At 46.2% G+C, this 18791-nt stretch overlaps 2 protein-coding genes across 3 annotated transcripts in view; both read left to right on the forward strand.

Moving 5' to 3' along the window:
- LOC142840258 (transcription factor EB-like) overlaps positions 1 to 7773 on the forward strand; it is a 16968-nt gene extending 9195 nt beyond the window's left edge. Inside the window, 2 exon segments of the mRNA XM_075956863.1 lie at positions 7078 to 7495; positions 7497 to 7773. Of these exon segments, the coding sequence (XP_075812978.1) occupies positions 7078 to 7495; positions 7497 to 7773 (695 nt within the window).
- Positions 7774 to 16803: 9030 nt separating this feature from the next.
- Positions 16804 to 18488, forward strand: Avpr2 (arginine vasopressin receptor 2). Of its 2 annotated transcripts, none has more exons than XM_075957543.1 (3): positions 16804 to 16828; positions 17100 to 17984; positions 18168 to 18488. In XM_075957543.1, exons 1-3 carry the CDS (start codon positions 16804 to 16806, stop codon positions 18371 to 18373), a joined length of 1116 nt encoding a protein of 371 aa, XP_075813658.1. In that variant the 3' UTR covers positions 18374 to 18488. The 2 variants fall into 2 exon arrangements, with proteins under 2 accessions (XP_075813658.1, XP_075813659.1); XM_075957544.1 differs by having other exon boundaries at positions 17100 to 17896; positions 18168 to 18464.
- Positions 18489 to 18791: the final 303 nt, after the last annotated feature.

Here is an 18791-nt window from a genome sequence, read left to right on the forward strand (position 1 = left end):
ATTATTTGTTTGTTTGTTTATGGTTTTTCAAGATACAGTTTCTCTGTGTAACAGCTCTGGCTGTCTTGGAGCTTGCCTTGTAGACCAGGTTGGCCTTGAACTCACAGGGATCTGGTTGCCTCTGCCTCCTGAGTGCTGGGATTAAAGGTGAGTGCCACCACACCAGGCAAATTGGATTTTTCTTAAAATTTATTATTATTATTATTATTATTATCTTATTTATTATTATTATTTTGGGTTTTTTTGAGACAGAGTTTCTCTGTATAGTCTTGGCTGTCCTGGAACTCACTTCATAGACCAGGCTGACCTCAAAGTCATAGAGATCTGCCTGCCTCTGCCTCTCAAGTGCTGAAATTATAGGTGTGTTATAAACAGATTTTTCTTTGGGCTGCCAGCTCACAAAAATAACATTGAAACTTATTATTAATTATGAAAGCACAGGCTATAGCTTAGGCTTGTCCCATTAGGTCTTATAACTTAAATTAATCCATTTCTATGCATGTATGTGTTGTCATGTAACTTATGGTTTCTGCCTCTCCTCTTGCATGTTGTACCCTCTGCATCTGGTTTGTAACTCTGCCTTTCTTCTTTCCAGAGCTCTCTCTGTCCAGAACTTCCTGCTATTACCTCCTGCCTAGCTATTGGCCATTTAGATTTTTATTAAATCAATCACAGTGACAAATCTTCACACAGTGTAAAGGAATATTCCAAAACAGTGTGCACCACCAACACCCAGTTATTTTATTATTTTTAGTTATGTGCTGACCTTGAACTCACAGATATCTGTCTGCCAACTGCTAGTTAACATTAGAGATGTTGCCACCAACACCCAGCTTGTAACATATATTATGGGCTATTTGTACACTGTGTGAAGATATATTACTGTGATTGGTTTAATAAAGAGCTGACCAGCCAACAACCAGACAGGAGATATGGGTGGGACTTCCAGGCAGATAGAGACAGGAAGTAGGAGATAAATCTAGGTGTGAGAGATGCCAGGAGACGCAGAAGAAGTTAGACAAACAGAATGGGAGAGAAGTAAAAGCCATGTGGTAGAACATAGATTAATAAAAAATATAGTGGGTTAATTTAATTTATAAATGCTATAAAGCCTAAGCTAAGACTGAGATTTCAAATTAATAACAATAACTCTTTGTGTCATTATTTGGGAGCTGGCTGGAGGAACAGAGAAAAACTTGTTACAAACATGCATTGTTTTTTGATTTTTTTAAAATTTTATTTTGTCTGCATGTATGTCTGTATGAGGGTGTCAGGGTCTTGGAGTACGGACAGTTGTGAGGTGCCATGTGGGTACTGGGGGTTGAACCTGGGTCCTCTGGAAGCGCAGCCAGTGCCCTTAACTGCTGAGCCATCTCTCCAGTCTGTAACATGCATTCTTAACAAAGCGTAAAGTTAAATATGTCAGCTCTGCGGGTTATAATGTAGGTCTACAAATCCCCTGATACTCCTCTCACAGGGTGGCACCTCAAGTGTGGCAGCATGTGCCTGCAATACCAGCTGGGATAGGTAAATCGCTAATTTGAGGCCAGCCTAGGCTGCACGAGGAGAACCTGTCTGGAAAAACAAAGGAAGTGTGATGTGAGAAGTGGTGATGTGCTCTCCTTAGAAGAGGACTTGCCTATTCCACACAAGGCCCTAGGTTAAAGTCCGGGTACTTTGGGCGGCATGCCTAGAACCCTACCACTCAGGCTGTGAAGGCAAGAGGATTAGAATTTGTAGAATGAACCTTGGCTACGTATTAAATTCAAGACCAACTGGATACTTTTCTCTTTCAAAAGACAAAAGAAACCAAAGAAAGAAAGAGGTGTGTGTGTGTGTGCAGATGCATGCATTAATGTGTACATGTATGCATTCATGAATGTGTACATACATAGTATGGGTCTTTAGAGACTTATTTTGTATAGATGTGTGAGGAAGGCAGCAGATCTCATTACAGATGGTTGTGAGCCACCATGTGGTTGCTGGGAATTGAACTCAGGGCCTTTAGACAAGCAGGCAGTGCTCTTAACCACTGAGCCATCTTGCCAGCCCCTTTCTAGGTTTCTAATTTCTAATAGTCAGAAATCTAGGAGGATCACGAAGTGCTGGTCAACCCCTCTGCTAGCCTAGAATCTCCCTTTGTACCTCAGAGATGAAAGGCCCTGACCTCTCTCTCTTCAGAGCTGTCCCTGGGTATTGCCTTTCACATAATATCTGTCCTGCCTTTATACTGTGCTAGGTTTCCCTGCCCTTGATCTCAAATACTACTGCTTTGACTATTGCAAACTTCTGCACAAAGCTCTTCTCTAGACCCTGGCCTACACTAAACAAATCCAGCCTTTCCTTGGAATTTCAAGTGAAGCCTGAAGCCATAATCCTGAACACAATCCTGTCCCTCCAGGGACAGGGATTGTTGTGTAGCATTTGTTTAATGATGCAAAGATGTGTTGCATTCTTTTATGTTGCATTTGTTTAACTCTGAGGCTGTGTTACTTTTCCTGCCTAAAACACCTGATTGATCTAATAAAAAGCTGAATGGTCAATAGCTAGGCAGGAGAAATAGGTGGGGCTGCCAGGCAGAGAGAATAAATAGGAGAAACCTAGGGAAGGGAGGGAGGACTGAGAAAAGGAGAAGGAGAGAAGACACCAGGGGCCAGCCACCCAGTCAGCCATGGAGAAAGGAAAGAAAGAAAGAAAGAGGAAGGAAGAAAGAGAAAAGAAAAGAAAAGAGAAAAATAAATAGAATAAAGGTAAAAAGCCTAGAGGCAAAATGTAGTTAAAGAAAAATGGGATAATTTAAGTTAGAAAATCTGACTGGAAACAAAGCAAGCTAAGGCTGGGCATTCATAAGAATACGTCAAGTTGAGCAGTGGTGGTGCATGCCTTTGATGTACTTGTCTGGGTGTTTTGCCTGCAAGTATATCTCTGCTCCATGTGTGTGCTGTTCCTGAAGAAGTCACAAAAGGACATCAGATACCCTAGAACTGGAGTTAAGGATGGTTGTAGGTGCTGGGAATTGAACCTAGGTCCTCTGCAAGAGCAACTAATGCTCTTAAGCCCTGAGCAATCTCTCTAGCTCTTTTCTTTGGCTTTTTTTTTTTTGATACAAGGTCTCACTACATAGCCCTGGCTAGCTTGGAACTCATTATGTATACCAGGTTGGCCTCAAATTCACAGGCTTTGCCTGCCTCTGCCTCCTGTCTGTGCCCAGCTCCCCCTCACTGTGTCTGTCTGTCTGGCACAGTCTTTCCTTTGTTTTCTTTTATCTCTTGTTTGCTGTTGTTTTGTTTTGAGGACGGGTCTCATGTAGCCCAAGCTAGCCTTGAACTCATCATCCTTCTGACTCAGCCTCACAAGTTTGGGAATTACAGATTTGCCCCACCATGCTCAGCACTCCCAAACTATGTTAACTTCATATGAGCGTCCTCCTCTTTCTGCCTCAGTTGCTTTAACCTGTCCATCTCAAATGTTTATCCTCTGTCCTTAGCCTCATGCTGTTCCTTTCCATTCTTTGCAGCTCCCTTCCACTCCTGAGTCTGGATCAATCCTTCAAGCACAATCTAAGGGCTAAACAGATGCTCTATTGAGTTTTGGTCCATTTAGTTCCTTAAGTGCAAGCAGCCAGCCCGCCTCAGGCATTAGCCTAAAGATCTTCCTTGGGACTAACCCCAAGGCACGGGATCTGAAAACAACACTGATGAAACTTGTTATAGACTGGTCCCCAAAGGTCTCTGTGTTAAAAGCTTAGAAGCTTAGTTTCCAACATGGGATTCTGGGAAGTGGTTGGACCCACTGGGAAGTGTTCCATACATTGAAAGCACACCCTCAAAAGGGAGAGAGGGGCTGGAGAGATGGCTCAGAGTTAAGATCACTAACTGTTCTTCCAGAGGACTGGGGTTTGATTTCAAGTGCCCACATGGTGGCTCACAACCGTCTGTAACTCCAGTCCTAGGGACCTGAAACCTTCTTCTGGTCTTCATGGGCTTTGCATACACATAGCACACAGATATACATGCAGGCAAAACACTCATACACGTGACTATAAGTAAATGAATGAACAAATAATAAATACTGATGTGGGAGTCCCTTTTGTATACTGTGATTACCATTAATGAGTAAAGAAACTGGCTTGGCCTATAGCAAGATAGAAGGAGGGTGGAGTCAAAGAGAAGCCATGTAGCCCCGTCAGGGACGCCAGAACTTTAGACAGTAAACCATAGCTACATGGAGATACACAGATTAATAGAAATGGGTTAAATTAAGATGTAAGAGTTAGCCAATAAGAAGCTAGAGCTAATGGGCCAAGCAGTGATTTAATTAATACAGTTTCTGTGTTATTATTTCTGGGCTGAGCAGCCGGGAACAACCAAGCAGTCTCACTCCACCAAAATACATTTTAAATTTTAAGAATTACTTTCTAAGAGGTTTTTGCAACCAACTGTATGGTCAGTGGTTTCGTCCTACTACATGCTCCTGTGTTGTTCTTCCAGTGGTTACCTGCTGGCTGTAAGACTTCCTACAGCACTCCCACCATAGGTCACAAAGCAATGGGTCAATCAATGAAGGGTCAAAAGCTCTGAAACAGTGGACCTAGATGACTCTTTCATTCTTCCAAATTCACTATCAAGTATTTGTTACAATGATGGGAAGCCGAGTGCCAGAATTCCAAAGGAACAGCCCTGCTGCGGTGCAGCTCAAGCTCTGCAGGCCCCTTCTTCCCAGCAAGTTCTTTAGGGATTCCTTTTGGTTTTCTTTTTCTTTCATTTGGTACTCAGTAGTAAACCCAAGGCCTAGCACATTCTAGGTACATGTTTTACCACTGAACTCTATCCCTAGCCATCTTCTAAGACATTTTTACTTATTATTATATGTGCACGATCAAGGCAGCACACACGGACAACTTTGCGGACTCAGCTCTCTTCTTCTACCTTTACCTAGGTTCTGGGGATCAAACTCAGGTCATGAGACCCTTGCTGCACTACCCCCACTCACCCTATTTTTAGTATGTGTTTAGTTATTTGCTTGCTTGTTTGTTTGTTTTTGAGACAGAGTTTCCCTGTGTTGCCCTGGTTATCCAGACTGGTTCCAAACTCCCAGAGATTCTCTTGCCCCTGCCTCCAGAGTGCTCGGATTAAAGGCATTCACTGCTATGCCTTTCTTAATATTTTATTTTGAGACAGGTGCTCTCTCACTAAGTTGCCAGGCTATGCTTAGCCTCTTGAGGAGCTAGGTTTATAAGCCTGTGCTTCCATGACCAACATGAGAAAATAGCCAAAGATCACCAGATTTCTGAGGAAAGCCTCTATCCTGGCCACATGAAAGAGAAAATACAGTTAGATACATACTCTTTTCTAAGCCAAGCATGAGAGCTCACATCTCTAATCCTAGATGCTTGGGGGCTCAGGCAGGTACATAATTGTAAATTTGAGGGCATCTATATTTTATACATTGCATGCCAGGATTATATATTGAGTACCAGGCTAGCCAGAGTTATACAGCAAGATCCTCAAAAATAAGCAAATGAAAAGGAAACAAAACACACCACAAACTGATTTCTGTCTTACTTAGGGTTACTATTGCAGTGATGAAACACCATGACCAAAAGCATTTTGGGAAAGAAAGGGTTTATTTGGTTTATTTATTCAGAGTTATAGTTCACTGAGGGAAGCCAAGGCAGGAACTCAAATCTGAGAGCGCCTGGAAGCAGAAGTGCTACTTCCTGGGTTGCTCACATCATAGCTTGCTCAGCCTGCTTTGTTAATGGACCCAGGACCACCAGCCTAGGGGTGACCCAACCAAATGGGATGTGCCTTTCCCCATTGTGGAGGTCCCAATAAATGCTATGGCAGGCAGAGGAATTATCTGCATGAGGCAAGAAGGAAATCCTGTTCAATATGATTTAGCTCGGGTTGGTTCAAACTTCCAGAATCTAGCTGGGTCTGGTGGTGCATGCCTTTAATCCCAGCATTTGGGGGGCAGAGACAGGCGGTCTACAGACTGAGTCTACAGACTGAGTTCCAGGATAGCCAGGGCTGTTACACAGAGAGTCTGACCCTGAGAAGTTAATTTTTTACATATTTAAGTATAGTACAACTTTGGAAAAAAGTTTCCTAGTGACAATTATCACAATAAAGCTTAAGGCAGACTACATTGAAACTGCATTGCAAAGTACATGTCTTTTTTTTTTTTTTTTTTGGTTTTTCAAGACAGGGTTTCTCTGTGGCTTTGGAGCCTGTCCTGGAACTAGCTCTTGTAGACCAGGCTGGTCTCGAACTCACAAAGATCCGCCTGCCTCTGCCTCCCGAGTGCTGGGATTAAAGGCGTGCGCCACCACCGCCCGGCCAAAGTACATGTCTTTTGTAAAGTACTGGTGACCTTTCCGTAAAAATGGGTTCTATTGACTAAGAAGCAATGCTCAGGATAAGGGGTTAAGAGAGGAAGGGTCAGACCCTCCTCAGCTGCCAATCCCAACCTGCAGGTCCCTTTCTTTCTTTCTCTCTCTCTTCCTTCCTTCTTTCCTTCTTTTTTTAAAGGTCTTGTTGGTGTCTTTTTTTAATGGTTTATTTAACTTTATTTTATGTGCATTGGTGTGAAGGTGATCCCCTGCAACTGGATCTTCAGACAGTTGTGAGTTGCCATGTGGGTGCTGGGAATTGAACCCTGGGTCCTCTGGAAGAGGAGTCAGTGCTCTTAACCACTGAGCCATCTCTCCAGCTCCTCTCTTTCTTTCTTTTCTTTTCTTTCTTTCTTTCTTTCTTTCTTTTCTCTCTCTCTCTCCCTCCTTCTATCCCTCCTTCCTTTTTCTTTTATTTTTTCTTCTTTGTTTTTTTGACACAGAGTTTCTCTATGTAACCCTGGCTGTCCTGGAACTCATTTTGTAGACCAGGCTGGCCTCAAACTCACAGAGATCCACCTGCCTCTGCCTCCCAAGTGCTGGGATTAAAGCACCACACTGAGGCTTGAGTCCCTTTTATTCTAAACTAAGATTTTCTATGGGGTGCCTACCACCTAGGTTGGAGACTTCTCTTAGGTGGGTTCCACCTTTCTAACCATGCCCTCTGAAATCTTAATCTGTAGTTGAGAGGAGACACAGGTTCAACATCAATGACCGCATCAACAAGCTGGGAATGCTGATCCCCAAGGCCAATGACCTGGACGTGAGCTGGAATAAGGGCATCATTCTCAAGGCCTCTATGGATTACATCCAGAGGATGCAGAAAGATCTGCAGAAATCCCGAGAACTGGAGAACCACTCTCGGCGCCTAGAGATGACCAACAAGCAGCTCTGGCTTCGCATCCAGGAGCTGGAGATGCAGGCGCGGGTCCACAGCCTCCCCACTACAACGCCATCCGGCGTGAGCATGGCTGAGCTGGCCCAACAGGTGGTGAAGCAGAAACTACCCAGTAAAGACGGCCCAGGGGAGGCTCTCATGCTGGGGCCTGAGGTCTCTGACCCTGAGCCGATGCCTGCTCTCCTTCCGCAGGCCCCACTGCCCCCAGCCACAGTCCCCTTTTCATCACCTGGACTTCAGTCACAGTTTGAGCTTTGGGGGTGGGGGTGATGAGGGGCCCACAGGCTACCATGATCCCCTGGGGACAGAGCATGGCTCCCCGTTCCCCAACCTGTCCAAGAAGGATCTGGACTTAATGCTCCTAGATGACTCCCTGCTACCCCTGGCCTCCGACCCCTGCTTTTCTACCATGTCCCCTGAGGCCTCCAAGGCAGGCAGTCGCTGGAGCAGCTTCAGTATGGAGGAGGGCAATGTCCTGTGACGTTGGCTGCCCCTGTGCCAAGGAGCAGGGGCTGCCTGGGGGCTGGGAGGACAGGGCAGAACCCTCCTATCCCTCAGGCTGCAGTTGGTGTGAAGTAGCCGCCTACCCTGCCTCTCCTTCCCTTTGGTAGGCCCCTGTTTGGACTTAGTGCCTGCCTGGCTGCAGATGGGCTAAGCCCTGCCGCTCGGCTCAGAGCTCCCTCCTCTGGGGGCAGTACTATGAATCGTGATGTAGAAGAACAAGGGTGAGGTGAAACAATATGAGGAATAAGAAGAAACCCTGGTAGGGGAGCCCCTCTCTCGGAGCCTGGGCCCCTCCAAGAAGGACATTTTGGAGAAGGTATAAGAAGTACCTCTGTGGCTGGCTATGGGACAAGGCCAGTTCAGGCACCCTGTCCTCTGCTGCCCAACGACCTAACTGGGGACATCCCCTTGGACACCTGGGATCCCCTCTAGAGCCCTAAAATGTCTCCCTTAATTAAGATATCTTCTTCCCTGCTCCCATATCTGCCCTTCCTCCATCTCAACCATCCCACTCCCCCAAGCTCTCCCTAATCCTCCCTTTCTCCCTTCTCTCTCCCCCTTTCCCCTACCCCCCACCCCACCCCCATGCTCCCAACTTTTTCCCAGCAATCTTGTCTGCTTCCAATTTCCAGGAGGATCTATATATGTTTTTCTTTGGGTTCACTGGCCTTGTCCCATAGCCACACTGATGAATATCTTAAATATCACCATAGAACCTTCGTCCGGCGATGGATGGAGATAGAGACAGAGACCCACATTGGAGCACTGGACTGAACTCCCAAGGTCCAAATGAGGAGCAGAAGGAGGGAGAACATGAGCAAGAAAGTCAGGACAGCGAGGGGTGTCCCCACCCACTGAGACAGTGTGACTGATCTAATGGGAGCTCACCAAGGCCAGCTGGACTGGGACTGAACAAGCATTTGATCAGACCGGACTCTCTGAATGTGGCTGACAATGGGGGCTGACTGAGAAGCCATTGATAAAGGCACTGGGATTTGATTCTACTGCATGTACTGACTTTTTGGGATCCTAGTCTGTTTGGATGCTCACCTTCCTAGACCTGGATGGAGGGGGGAGGGCCTTGGACTTCCCACAGGGCAGGGTACCCTACCCTCTCTTAGGACTGGAGGGAGGAGGGTGTGTGGGGGAGTGGGAGGGAAATGAGAGGAGGGGAGGAGGTGGAAATTTTGAATGGTATTATTTATAAAGGAAAAAATAAAATAAAAGTTTGAAAAAAATCAATGAAAAAAAAAAGAAGTACCTCTGAAGTAGCAGCTGGCCTGGGGGTGCCTAGGCCTGCCGTCCTGGGACTAGATGGCACTCAGCCTGTTCCCCAGCCTGATACTTCCCCCACAGGTGGGGCACCCACCCCCCTTTGGCGCTAACAGCTCTTCCCCTGGTGGTATGAGGGTGGGGTGGCCAGAAGAGGAGTCTGGGTTCAGGGTGGAGAGTACCCTTGTCCCCAGACCCCCCCACTTCGTGCCTTTAGTAAACACTGTGCCTTATATTTAAAAAAAGGGACAGAGAAGCCGGGCGGTGGTGGCGCACGCCTGAGTTCGAGACCAGCTTGGTCTACAGAGCTAGTGCCAGGACAGACTCCAAAGCCACAGAGAAACCCTATCTCGAAAAACCAAAAAAAAAAAAAAAAAAAAAAAGGGAGAGAGAGAGAGAGGAAGGGTCTTTTGATAAGGAAGCAAAAAATGTCAAATGGAAAAAAGAAAGCATATTTAACAAGTGGTGCTGGAATAACTGATATCAACACGTAGAAGAATGAAAATAGACCCATATCTATCACCATGCACAAAACTCAAGTCCAAATGGATCAAAGACCTCAACATAAAGCCAGCCACACTGAACCTCATAGAAGAGAAAGTGGGAAGTACACTTGAATGCATTGGCACAGGGAACCACTTCCTAAATATAACTTAAGCAGTACTGACACTGAGAGAAACAATTAATAAATGGGACATCCAGAAACTGAAAAGCTTCTGTAAAGCAAAGGACACGGCCAACAAGACAAAACAGCCTACAGAATGGGAAAAGATCTTCACTAACCCCGCATCAGACAGAAGTCTGATCTCCAAAATACACAAAATATTCAAGAAATTGGACACCAAAAGAACACATAATCCAATAAAAAAATGAAGTAAAGACCTAAACAGAGAACTCTCAACAGAAGAATCTAAAATGGCTGAAAGACACTTAAGGAGATGTTCAACATCCTTAGTCATCAGAGAAATGAAAATCAAAACAACTCTGAGATTCCATCTTATACCTGAAAGAATGGCCAAGATCAAAAACACTGATGACAACTTATACTGGAGAGGTTGTGGGGTAAAGGGAACACTTCTGCATTGCTGGTGGAAATGCAAGCTGGTACAACGTCTTTGGATGTCAGTGTGGCGATTTCTCAGAAAATTAGGAAACAACCTTCCTCAAGACCCAGTAATATCACTTTTGGGTATATATCCAAAGGATGCACAATCGTGCCACAAGGACATGTGCTCAACTATGTTCATAGCAGCTTTGTTTGTCATAGACAGAACCTGGAAACAACCTAAATGCCCCTCGACCGAAGAATGGATGAGGAAAATTGGTACATTTACACAATGGAGTACTACACAGCAGAAAAAATAACGACATCTTGAATTTTGCGGGAAAATGGATGGAGCTAGAAAACACTATTTTGAGTGAGGTAACCCAGACACAGAAAGCCAGTTATCACATGTACTCACTCATAGGTGGTTTTTAAACATAAAGCAAAGAAAGCCAGCCTACAAACCACAACCCCAGAGAACTTAGACAAGAATGAGGACTATAAGAGAAACTTACACAGATCTAATCTACATGGGAAGTAGAAAAAGACAAGATCTCCTGAGAAAATTGGGAGCATGGGGACCTTGGGGGAGGGGAGAGGCAGGGAGGAGAGCAGAGAAAGATGTAGAGCTCAATAAATATCAATAAAAAAAACCCAAAAAATAAAAATAAAAAAGAGAGAGAGAGGAAGGGTCTAGAGATGGCCTAGTGGTTAAGAGTATTGACTGCTCTTCCAGAGGACTTGGGTTCAATTCCCCGTAACCACATGGCAGCTAACAACTGTCTGTAACTCCAGTTTCAGGGGATCCAACATCCATGGCAAAACACCAATATATAAAATAAGAATAAATTAATTTTAAAAAGAGAGAGAAAGGGTCTGGAATAAGCATAATAGTAGACTCTTTTGCAAAGTATATGGGATCTCTTTCCTTCTTTCTTTTTTTAGGTCCTGGAACTCACTCTGTAGACCAAGCTGGCCTCAAACTCACAGAGATTCACCTGCCTCTGCCTCCCCAATACTGGGATTAAAGGCGTGTGCCACCACTGCCCAGTTGGAACCTCTTTCTTAAGAATAGGTTCTGTTGGGCTGGAGAGATGGCTCAGAGGTTAAGAGCCTCTTGCAAACGTCCAGAGTTCAATTCCCAGCAACCACATGGTGGTTACAACCATCTGTAATGAGATCTAGTGTCCTCTTCTGGCCTGCAGGCATACATGGAGGCAAAACCCTTATTTACATAATAAATAAATCTTAAAAAAATGAACAGGTTCTATTGACTGAGAAACAATGCTCACAAGTCTGGGGTAAATATAATGTCTCGGGGATTTGAATGAGGCCTGGCTCTATAGATTGCAAAAGATCGCTAGATTATTAACTACATCTAATCACAGAAAAGAAGTGTAAATCCCTTTTATTAAAGAGAAAAGCCTGCTAGTTTAACAGTTTTGGTTTCCTTACTGCCGTCTGTGAGCATGAGGACCTTGTGCCCTCAACGCTCCCATGAATCACTAATTAAGAAAATGCCCTACAGGTCGGCTTACAGAGGCATTTTCACAATTGAGGCTCCTTCCTCTCAGATAACTTGGGCATGTGCCAAACTGGCATAAAATTAGCCAGCATATAGTTTGTAAATTGTGTCTGGTACTATAGGTAGGCCTATAATCCCAGCATTTGGGTAGCTAAAACAGAAGGATGACTAAGAGTTTAAGGTCAGCCTGGTCTACATTAAAAAATTCAAGGCCACCGTGAGACTTTGTCTTAAAATAAAACAAAAGAAAACACGAAGCTGGGCAGTGGTGGCACACGCCTTTAATCTCAGCACTCAGGAGGCAGAGGCAGGCAGATCTCTGTGAGTTTGAGGCCAGCCTTATCTACAGAGTGATTTCTAAGACAGCCAGAGAAACCCTGTCTCAAAAACAAGCAAATAAACAAAAAGAACAAAAGAAAATAAAAACCTGGACAAATATGTCCTAGTGTGGTGGCACATGTTTGTAATCCTAGCACTTGAAGTATGGTGGTTTGAATGAGAACAGCCTCCATAGGATGATATATTTGAATGTTTGGTTGCCAGTTGGAGACTGTCTGGGAAGGATTAGGAGGTGTGGCCTTGTTGAAGGAGATGTGTCTCTAGTGACGGGCTTTGAGGTTTCAAAAGACTCATGGGATTCCCAGTATGCTCTCTGCCTCCTGCTTACAGATCAAGATGTGAGCTGTTAGCTGTTGCTCTAACTACATACCTATGTGACCTTGCTTGGCCATCATAAATTCTATCCCTCTGGAGCCATAAACCCAATTATACTCTCTTTCTTTTAGAAATTTCCATTGTCATAGCGTTTTATCACAGCAATAGAAAAGTAACTAAGACATGAAGGCAAGAGGATAAGGTGTTTAAGGCTAGCCTCTGCTACTTAGCAAATCTGAGTCTAGTATGATATCCCTGTTTCTTCTCAATTGCTGTCACAAGACACCATGACCACGGCAGCTTATAGAAGAAAGTGTTTAATGGGGGCTTACAGTTTCAGAGGGCAGGCTCATGACCATCATGGCAGGGAGGATGGCAGTAGGTAGACAGGTAGGCATAGCCCTAAAGCGGTAACTGAGAACTTACATCTGATCTACGGGCACAAGACAGAGAAAGAGAGGCAGAGAAAAAGGCTAACTAGAAAATGGCATGGACTTTCGAAATCTCAAAACCCATCCACAGTGGTGCCGCTCCACCAACAAGGCCAAACCTCCTAATCTTTCCCAAACAATTCTACACACTAGGGACCAAGCATTCAAATATATGAGCCTATGGGGCCAATCTCATTTAAACCACTACATCAGTGCTACATGAGACTGTTTTTAAAAAAAAAGAATTTTTTTTTTCTGGGATGGAGGATGCTATGGCTTAGTGATAGACATTTGCATAGCATACACAAATTCAAATGATAACTAAAATGTCAATAGGGGCTGGGGATGTTGTTCAGAGATAGAGCATTTGCCTATTGTGTACAAAGACCTGGGTTCAATCTTCAGCACTATAAAATAAATAAACAAATAAATAGTAAGTGAAAGTCAATCAATAGAAGATACGTTTTTTTCATTTTTCGAAACACGGTTTCTCTGTGTAGCTTTGGACCTGTCCTGGAACTTGCTCTATAGACCAGGCTGACCTTGAACTCACAGAGATCCACCTGCCTCTGCCTCCAGAATTCTGGGATTAAAAGGCATGTACCAACACTACCAGGCCCCGCAAATATACTCTTTAAAGGCTCAAATTGTCCTCCCAAATGTCAGAAAGGATAAAAAGATAAATAAAAATGGAGCAAATAGAGATCAGAATGTTTGACTTTGCTGGGGGACAAAAACAAACATTTTATTCACCCCAGATAGGATGCCAAGACAAACCAAAACAATGAGTCCATTCATGTCTAGCATGATGAACTAGAGTTTAATTGTCCTGGAACTAGCTCTTATAGACCAGGCAGGCCTCGAACTCACAGAGATATGCCTGTCTCTGCCTTTTGAGTGCTGGGATTAAAGACATAAGCCACCATTGCCCAGTAGAATCAATATTCTTTTTTTGTTTTGTTTTTTTTGTTTGTTTGTTTTTGTTTTTCGAGACAGGGTTTCTCTGTGGTTTTGGAGCCTGTCCTGGAACTAGCTCTTGAAGACCAGGCTGGTCTCGAACTCACAGAGATCCGCCTGCCTCTGCCTCCCAAGTGCTGGGATTAAAGGCATGCACCACCACCGCCCGGCTAGAATCAATATTCTTAAAAAGAATTTGGGAGGGGTTCACCAAGTCATTCTGGCTTGGAGGTTTTTTATAAGCTTGTTGTCCAACAAGGGCTACAGATGGAGCTAGCTAAAGCTGCCTGCCTGGGCCTGTCTCCTTTATACTCTCTGCGATGGCTGCTCAGGTCTTCTCATGGGGTGGTAGGGAAGTTCGGCAGCTAACATGGTTGTGATGGGTGAATATACCAGCTAATAAGATAGAAACCACATGCCTTGATTTTTCTGACCCAGCCTCAGAAAGCAAGCAGCACTTTTTGGCAGATTATCTTAATCACAAGCAATATGCAAACCTACTCAGATTGTAGGGGGAGGGCTAAATTTCACCTCTTGATGGGAGGTGGCAAGGCTCCAGGAGAACATGTGGCATGGAGTTATTGTTGAGGCTACCTTGGAAAGCCACAATCTGCCACACACCAGTTAAAAGGCAGAGACTGTCAACCTTAAACAAAGTAGCTATATGGTATTTCCAAGAAGCACCTTTAAGCATAAATACATGTTGAAAGTCAAAGTATAGAAAAAAAATAAACCAAGAAAGCACAGAGCACAGGAAAGCTGGTATGGCTTTACAAATACCAGATAGAGTGGAATTCAGCATAAAGAGTGTTACCAGAAGTAGGAGGGACACTATAGGGGACAAATAACAAGACCTAAAAGCCAAATCTTTCAATACATAAAGTAAAAAATTGTCCCTTTAAAGGGCTCTAGAAATAAATCTTCCAACACAGTTTGATACTACAACATATGTTTTTCAGGAATTGATCAAATAAAAAAAATCAGTCAGAATATAGATTTGAACAGTATTATCAAGCAAATTAATGTAACTGATATTTAGGGAGCACTATATCCCCATGTGGGATAAACCACTCTTCTTTAGTGCAGATGGGAAATTCAGCAACATCAACAAACACCAATAAAGCACAAAGGACGTGGATATCTCTCTATTATAAAGCTGAATTAAAGAGTAACAATGATGGGCTGGCAAGATGGTTTAGTGGGTAAAGGTGCCTATCACCAAACCTGGTAACCTGAGTTTGATTCCCAGGATCCACATGGTGGAAGGAGAAAAATGACTCCCAGAAGTTTCCTCTGATTTACACACACACACACACACACACACACACACACACACACACACACACACACAGAGAGAGAGAGAGAGAGAGAGAGAGAGAGAGAGAGAGAGAGAGAGAGAGAGAGGTATATTCCCCAACCTCACATAAATAAATGTAGTAAAATTTTTAAAAAAATTAAAGCTACAATAAGCCGGGCAGAACTGGGCGGTGGTGGCGCACGCCTTTAATCCCAGCACTTGGGAGGCAGAGGCAGGTGGATCTCTGTGAGTTCGAGACTAGCCTTGGTCTACAAGAGCTAGTTCCAGGACAGGCTCCAAAGCTACAAAGAAACCCTGTCTCGAAAAACCAAAAAAAAAAAAAAAAAAAAAAGCCGGGCAGAGGTGGCACAGACCTTTAATCCCAGCACTCAGAAGGCAGAGGCAGGCATATCTCTGTAAGTTTGAGGCCAGCCTGGTCTACAGAGCTAACTTGAACAGACAGGGAGCTATAGAAAAGAGGAGGAGCTAGTGAGTTACAGGTGGCAGGAGTTGAGTGTGTGGGAGAGAGGAAGTCCTAAACATCTGGGTCCCTAAGCTCTCTGCTCAGGTTCTTTCACACGGGGCCTTGGATCCTGAGCCTGCTGTTTGTGCACAAATGCATGAGTCTTCACGTTGGGTGAAGCATGTATTTGAGGGTGTGTGTATGAAGAGAGAGAGAGAGAGAAACAGGTAACTATACTGGAGATCAGTCTGAAAAGCCTTCTTCCTCCTGGAATGGGTGCTTACAGGTGGGGCATGAAGAAGAGGGTGCAGGTGCTCCTGGTTCCTACAGGCTCCTGGAGAGGAACCTGGATCACACATGGGTACATTAGCCCTGGTTTAGCCTCAGCTCCACCCCTTCCCTTCCTGTCCTTCATCTCTGGGCAGACAGCCCTAATTGAGGAGGAGGGTCTTGAATGGTCCTGAGAGGTTCTCCCATCCCCAGGCTTTTGGCACAGGGAGATGAAGATAAAAGAAGGAGCTTGGCTTGGCTAAAGAAGGTCAGGATTTGCCATGAAAAAGTAGTGATTCTGGGTCAGTTTCAGCCTCAGTTTCCCACTTAGGAGATGAGGTCCTGCACTAAATAGTTTCCCACAGCACTGCTGTTCTAGAAAGATGGACCTGTGGAATAGGGGCAGGCAGGATGTCGGCCGCTGCTGCTGAACCAAGATGGGGCCTGCACTTGCGAAGGGTGGTCCTGGGACTGACCGTGGAAGCCTGGGGCAGAAAGGGAAATTGGAGAACAGGAACTTACTTCCTGGTAGAAGGAGGAAGGAGGCCAGCCAGACTAGGGGAGGCGGGAGGCTAGGGGAGGAGGGGGAAGTCTCCTATGCAGGTCATTCCCTGAGGCTGGGTTGGGGCGGGGCCGACAATGGAGAAGGGATCTGAGTGCTGAGCCACCTTCACGCTGCTGCCCAGCTGCCCAGAAGCCCAGGAGCTGGAGCAGGTAAGGGGCTGTAAAAGGGCTCTGAGAAGCATAGTTGGTCTCTTTTGTCCAGTCCTTAGCCCTCCAATGGTGGTCTATCCAAGTTGGGCAGGGGGATCTTAGTGTTTACCTCTGATGCCTAATCACCAGTCTGGCTCTTGCGTGCTGCCTGGATGGAATCTGAGTTTCATGTGTTGTTCTGTCTGATTGTTCTTTATATTCCTTGTCCAGGCCTAAATAGAGGCTGGACCTCCAACCTGTGAACGCACCTTAAGAGAGGTGCCTGCCTCCTGGCACCTCTATCCTGTGCAGTGACCCTGGACAGCGGGGCTGGCCCCTGGAGTGAAGGCTGAGTTGGCCCCCGTGACAGGTGTGCAGGTCACCTGCAGCCACCCCCACCATGCTCCTTGTGTCCACCATATCCGGTAAGGTTCCAGTCACTGGGTTCCTACTACCCCTTGCTTGGATGAGCCAGGTGGGCTAGGTGGGTTTGATGAAGCCAAGAAGGCCTTTTTTCTAAAACCTCTTTCCCTTTCTTGTGAGCGGGTTCCTTCTGCTGGGAGCCAGGAAATGGGCAGTAAGACCAACAAGGGGTTTAGGTGTCAGCTGCACAGGCCACCATCCCTGGCGCTGGAATTTTCTCATTCTAGGGAGCCTACAGGGCACCCCACTAACTTGTCCCTCCCCCCTGCCTAGCTGTGCCTGGGCCTTTTTCGCCCCTTAGCTCTCCCAGCAACAGCAGCCAGGAGGAGCTACTGGATGACCGAAACCCATTGCTAGTCCGGGCTGAACTGGCCCTGCTTTCTACCATCTTTGTGGCTGTGGCTTTGAGCAATGGCTTGGTGCTGGGAGCCCTAATACGACGGGGCCGGCGTGGACGCTGGGCACCCATGCACGTCTTCATCAGTCATTTGTGCCTAGCTGACCTGGCTGTGGCTTTGTTTCAAGTGCTGCCCCAGCTGGCTTGGGATGCCACTGACCGCTTCCATGGCCCTGATGCCCTGTGTCGGGCCGTCAAGTACCTGCAGATGGTGGGCATGTATGCCTCCTCCTATATGATCCTGGCCATGACGCTAGACCGCCACCGCGCCATCTGCCGCCCTATGCTGGCATACCGCCACGGAGGTGGGGCTCGCTGGAATCGGCCAGTGCTGGTGGCCTGGGCCTTCTCACTCCTTCTCAGCCTGCCTCAGCTCTTCATTTTTGCTCAACGAGATGTGGGAAATGGCAGTGGAGTGTTTGATTGCTGGGCCAGATTTGCAGAGCCCTGGGGCCTTCGTGCCTACGTCACCTGGATTGCCTTGATGGTGTTTGTAGCACCTGCCCTGGGTATTGCTGCCTGCCAGGTTCTTATCTTCAGAGAGATTCATGCCAGTCTGGTGCCAGGGCCATCTGAGAGGGCAGGGAGGCGCCGCAGAGGGCACCGGACAGGCAGTCCCACCGAGGGAGCCCATGTGTCAGCAGCCATGGCCAAGACTGTGAGGATGACATTGGTGATTGTGATCGTCTACGTGCTGTGCTGGGCACCCTTCTTCCTTGTGCAGCTGTGGGCAGCGTGGGACCCAGAGGCTCCTCTGGAAAGTGGGTGTGGGTGTGGCTAAGGCTGGGGGTGAGGGAGGTAAGGGCCTGGCTATAAACATTGAGGTATTCCACCTGCTTTACCTTTATGCCCTACTGGTGGGTTCACATGTGGTGCCCCCATGGCTTGCTAGCATGAGCAAGGGACACCCTAAGCTCCAACCTGGACTCTTCTCTCCTTCATAGGACCTCCCTTTGTGCTGCTCATGCTGCTGGCCAGCCTTAACAGCTGTACCAACCCCTGGATCTATGCTTCCTTCAGTAGCAGCATCTCCTCAGAGCTGCGGAGCCTGCTTTGCTGTGCTCAGAGGCACACCACACCCAGCCTGGGGCCTCAAGATGAGTCCTGTGCCACGGCCAGCTCTTCTCTGACCAAGGATACACCCTCCTGAGCAATCACTGGGCTTTTTCCATCCAAAGGCTCCCTGTAGCTGACTGTCTCGGTTTGGCCCTGGGAGTACCAAGAGAGGGGTACCTTGGCCATCCTTGATCCTCCCTAGGTCTCATTGTCCTCAGGTACGCAAGAAGGAATGTTCCAGGACTGTAAGGAAAGCTTCAAGTTGACTCCTATGTGCCAGACATGGGAAGCAACTGGAACAGAGGCCTCAAGGTCTGAAGGGGAACAGGGGACAGAGGTGCTTGTGCTTCTTATCCTGGCAAGTACCCTGTGGGTGAAGAAGAATCCCAGGGAGCTGAAGGAAGGACCAGGATGGGGCTAGTAGAACTTTCCGTTATTCCTCCCTTTTGTCTATCTCCTTAATAAAAGTTGCAGTTAATTTTCCACGTGGAAAAGGTTTTTCAGACCAGGTA

This window comes from Microtus pennsylvanicus, chromosome X (assembly GCF_037038515.1).
Source record: "Microtus pennsylvanicus isolate mMicPen1 chromosome X, mMicPen1.hap1, whole genome shotgun sequence".
NCBI classification, from domain to species: Eukaryota; Metazoa; Chordata; class Mammalia; order Rodentia; family Cricetidae; genus Microtus; species Microtus pennsylvanicus.